The sequence below is a fragment of the Vicia villosa genome, linkage group LG6 (assembly GCF_029867415.1).
Source record: "Vicia villosa cultivar HV-30 ecotype Madison, WI linkage group LG6, Vvil1.0, whole genome shotgun sequence".
Classification (NCBI taxonomy): domain Eukaryota; kingdom Viridiplantae; phylum Streptophyta; class Magnoliopsida; order Fabales; family Fabaceae; genus Vicia; species Vicia villosa.
In genome coordinates this window covers 21,925,979-21,930,690 of record NC_081185.1, presented here as the reverse complement: position 1 = coordinate 21,930,690, position 4,712 = coordinate 21,925,979, and the positions used below count along the sequence as shown (strand labels likewise).

Sequence of the window (4,712 nt, the reverse complement as noted above, 5' to 3'; positions counted from 1 at the left end):
AAAATACTTTCTTCTTCTCTTTTAATTTCCGCAAACCCTAATCCTAGTTTTGTTCTAATTTTCTTCATTGTCATCTTTAACGATAAGGAATTACTCAAAGGTCTGATAATCTAATTCCAACATCTGGTATCAGAGCCTTTGGTTCAAGAAAAAGGGACCGGCAAAAAAAAACTTGTAGTTGAAAGTCAACGGATACATGTACAACAGATACATGTAGTTGAAGTCAACGGATACAAGTGTATGTGGAAGAGAAAGCTTCCACATGAGGGGGAGCATTGTGTAAGACTCACACTTGAGGGGGAGTGTTGAGAATCAAGTGTGAGTGTGGTTAATAGTCCCACATTGGAAATGTGTGTGGCAACTTGAGCATATATAAGTGGGAGAACCCACTCACCTATCACCTTAAGGTTTTAGGTGGAGAAGTGGTGTCTCTCCCACAAAGGTGTTGCTCAAAGGAATGTCCCAGAAATTAACGATGCTCCCGAACTCGACCCTCCCCCAATGTTGCGCTAACACGAACGAGTCCTCCAACAAGTTTGAAAAACTAATAGTACCAAAAGTATAATCATTTTTATCTTTTGTCACTTGAAATTTTAAGGTACATTACAACAAATCTAATTATATCGGTTACTAATTGTTAAAACTTAAATTTAAAATAAATAAATGATCAAATACACATATACTTAGAGGCGGCAAACGGGCATGTCCGTCCCGTTTAACCTCGTCTCGCGAAAATTCGCAAAAAAACGAAACAGAATAGGACGACTATAATTGAGAATGCAAGCTTAAAACCTTAGCTCGACCTGAAAAAAAACAGGACGGAGCAAGGTAAATTAGCAAGCACGACACATTTTAAATCTAAAAAAGCAACAAAAAATTTCTTGATGTCTGTATTTGAAAAAAATAAAATGGAACGAGACAAGAATATTAAAGGATGCTGACATAAATCCTTAATGATCTGTTTGTATTGAAGTATGGACATAACGGACATATGCCCGGACCTTTTGCCACCCATTATATACTATACCAAACCATAAAGGAGGGGACAATAACAAATACGCTGGTCACGTGCTTGAATGTTATTTGCGGAACTTCCTTGTGATTCACTCTACGACATGTGTTGATTATATACAAGTAAAGACTCAATCATTGGCTCAAATTGTTACCCAATGAAGTAAGTTCCAACAAAACTTATAAAATGAGAAAAACAAAAACTTTATTATGATGTAAAGTGAAAAGTCTGCAAAAAGAATACCTTAGTACACAAGTGATTCAAGTAAGGAGGAGCCCACTTTAAAATAAGCATTAATATTATTATTTGAGAAATTATTAAAAAAAAAACTTTTTAGAACTTAATCATAATTAAGAGCTTAATATTAATAAACTTTAAGAATAAAAATTTAGTGTAAATAAATCCAACTAATAATCTTAGAAATAATTATAATTAAGATCATATCATTTTTATTATCTAAAATTAAAACTGTAATATTTATAGGGACCAAAAACTTATTTAACCCATATATATATATATATATATATATATATATATATATATATATATATATATATATATATATATATATATATATATATTAAATTTTCTATAATTAATTATTGTTTAAATAATTTTGGTTTAGTACACAAAAACTCTAAAGCAAGTTGAGTAGCACAGTTTAACCAACTAACAACTCTAACACTAATGACATATACCCACTCCACTATAATTTAATTTAAACTTTAATCTCACATACCAAACTTGGATTAAAAATAATTTATTAATTCCCCACATTAATCATTCTAGCTTGCTTACAAAGACAAATAGGAACCTAAATATAATAACACCAACTGTAGGTTCTCTATTCATTAATCATAGCTAGGATATTCTATCATTCTCTCTCAAACTATAGCATTGGAATTTGATACTATACAAACAAATATTTTGGATTTATAAGAAATTATGAGAAATTATATGGAAAGATTTGTTGTTCTTCCTTTCTCTTTGAGGTGTGCTTCACATTCAAGTGTGGAGTTAGGTGAACCCAAAGAATCAAAAGACTCTATTGTTTCAAGTATTTCTCTCTCTTTTTCTATATTTTTTTTTCTTTTCTTAGGTGATTGGAGTTCTAAATGTGTAAATTTGAATTATTGTATTTGTTTTTATTTTCTTGGAAGAAAGACAAGAAGGACAAATCATCAGAACTAAAATGGAGAAAAAAAGATCTTCTGGATTTTTTGTTCTTCCAAAGGCTCATGTAGCTGCAGGCATACAGAGATTGATCAAGGGTATCCAGAGTTTTTCTCAATTATTTTGTGAGTTTATAACAACTTCTACTTTATTTTATTTGCAAATTTTTGTTTTTGGAATTAGAAATTATGGATTAACTGTTTTTGTTTGTAGATGGATTTTTTTTTTATTTCTTCAAATGACCAACAGAATATCAAATTATGTAGCATACATGTATAAATCAATGTCATATCTACTATTATTAGTATTATTATTAAAACGATGTGTCAAATATGTTTTCAAAGTGGACTCTTAACATTTTAGTAAGTTATCATAAAATATTAAAATACTTTCTTTTTATTATTAAAAAGTTTGATTTTGTTTAGTAGAATTACTAAAAGTCAACTTTTGAATCTTGTCTGGGAGTTAGGGGCGTGAATAAGTCGGGTCGAGATACGTTTCGACAAATTTAATCCTGACCCATTAAATAATTTAGAGTCTAAATTTAAGTTAGAATAAGTCGGGTCAAGATACGTTTCGACAAATTTAATTCTGACCCATTAAATAATTTAGAGCCTAAATTTAAGTTAGAATATGTTATAGATTTATTTTTAAATTTGCGTCTGGTAATTTCAAAGGTCTAACTAATCTAATAGCCTACTTAAAAGTATATTTTATATATATATATATATATATATATATATATATATATATATATATATATATATATATATATATATATATATATATATATATATATATATATATATATATATATATATATATATATAAATAAATGATTTAATTAATTTTTAAATAGACAAAAAAAATATTAATAAAATTAAATATTTTTTTGCATTGACTTATTCGAATCTACCTAATAACATAAATTTTTTGAAATTTTTATTTGAGAGAACCTTATGAAAACAAATTATAATATTTTCATAAGATTTTTTCAATTTATTTTCATAAATTCTTCAAAATGTCTATAAGCTTTATCTTTTATTTTAATAAAAAATAAAATTATTCATATTTATTTAAATAAATCGACTTTGATAAATATAAAAGATTTTTATATAATATGTAGCTTATCCTTTTTAACTAAAAAATTAATAAATAAAGTTTTATATTTTTCTACTTAAAAAAAAAAAGGTTAGAATGAGTATTTTAACAAACTAAAACTAAAAAATAGTAAATGCACTCTAAAAATGTTACAATATTATTCGGCTATCTTCACAAATGTGTTATTGCTATAACTCTTCATATCAAATTTGTAACACATTTTGAATATTCTCTTGATTTTTGCATTAATTCAGTTTACAAAGAGCACATTGAAGAGATGGAACAAGACATGGAAATTGGGTATCCAACAGATGTGAAGCATGTAACACATATTGGACTTGATGGGTCAACAACCACAAATAATGTTAAGGGTTGGGACAATCTTAAACCACCTGAATTACTTTCTATAAATCCAATTACTTTAAAGCAATTTGAATTAGCCATGGCCACCCAAGCTCACCAACCACTCATTGATGATTCTTTTCCAAATTGTGATTAAAAGTATACTTGTGGGACTCATTATTGTTGCCATTGTAATAAGTCTCTTCTAATTGTAGATTAATATTGATCATGCTTGATAAATGTGTAGAAATTCACATGGTGCATAAAATTTAATTTCATTAATATTTGTAACAATTTTCTTTGGACTTTCACTTGTTTTGATTGATTCTTAAAATACTTAGGAGTTTCATTGTTTTTTTCTCACTAAACTAACATAATACTTTGCATGTTCATGATTGTGTGTCGGTGCAATAATTCGAACAGATATTAAGAAGTTAATATGTCTACATATATAATTTATTGTATTTAATACTATCATTTTTTAAAAATAGAATTTAATATTGTACTTATTTTTAAAATTTGTTATTGTCATCATACATAATAAAAAATAAATAAGTTTTTTTTTCCACCACCGGTTTAGGAGTCAGTTATTGCATTAAGTGGTTACAGCCCTCTTCAGATCCAAATTACGGGAGGATTGAATTGTGGTTATCCCGACCAAATCCAGCGTCAATCACCACTAGACCAATTAACAATTGGTAATAAATAAGTTGTTTTTGTTCTGGTTTTTTATGACCAAGTTATTTAATATTATGATACATTTCTTTGTCTAACTCAATGTAGTAAAGTAAAATCAAGTCTCATGTTTCTTTGTCCAAGACTAGTCATTTAAAATTATGTAACGAATTAAATAAATTGTCTGCATATATAAAGGGAATTGATCAAAAATGAGTTGTATTTAAACCTGGTTTGGTCTGTCTGACTTGGCCTAATTGGAATGATCTGACATAGTTCTTCCCTGTAAATGAATTAAGTAGATGTAGATTATTTTACTTTGGGTTTAATTTTGGCCTAGATCATCGAAAAGTAAACATTTCCTCAGGCATGAGGCCTGTAGAGGTGAGATTGGCTTTAAGTGAGAGAT

General features: G+C 27.8%; 1 protein-coding gene across 1 annotated transcript; it reads left to right on the top strand.

Moving 5' to 3' along the window:
- Positions 1 to 1,840: 1,840 nt before the first annotated feature.
- On the top strand, positions 1,841 to 3,956 carry LOC131611326 (CRIB domain-containing protein RIC4-like). The gene is made up of 3 exons (XM_058883372.1): positions 1,841 to 2,069; positions 2,173 to 2,310; positions 3,541 to 3,956. Exons 1-3 carry the CDS (start codon positions 1,958 to 1,960, stop codon positions 3,783 to 3,785), a joined length of 495 nt encoding a protein of 164 aa, XP_058739355.1. The 5' UTR covers positions 1,841 to 1,957; the 3' UTR covers positions 3,786 to 3,956.
- The last annotated feature ends 756 nt before the right edge of the window (positions 3,957 to 4,712 follow it).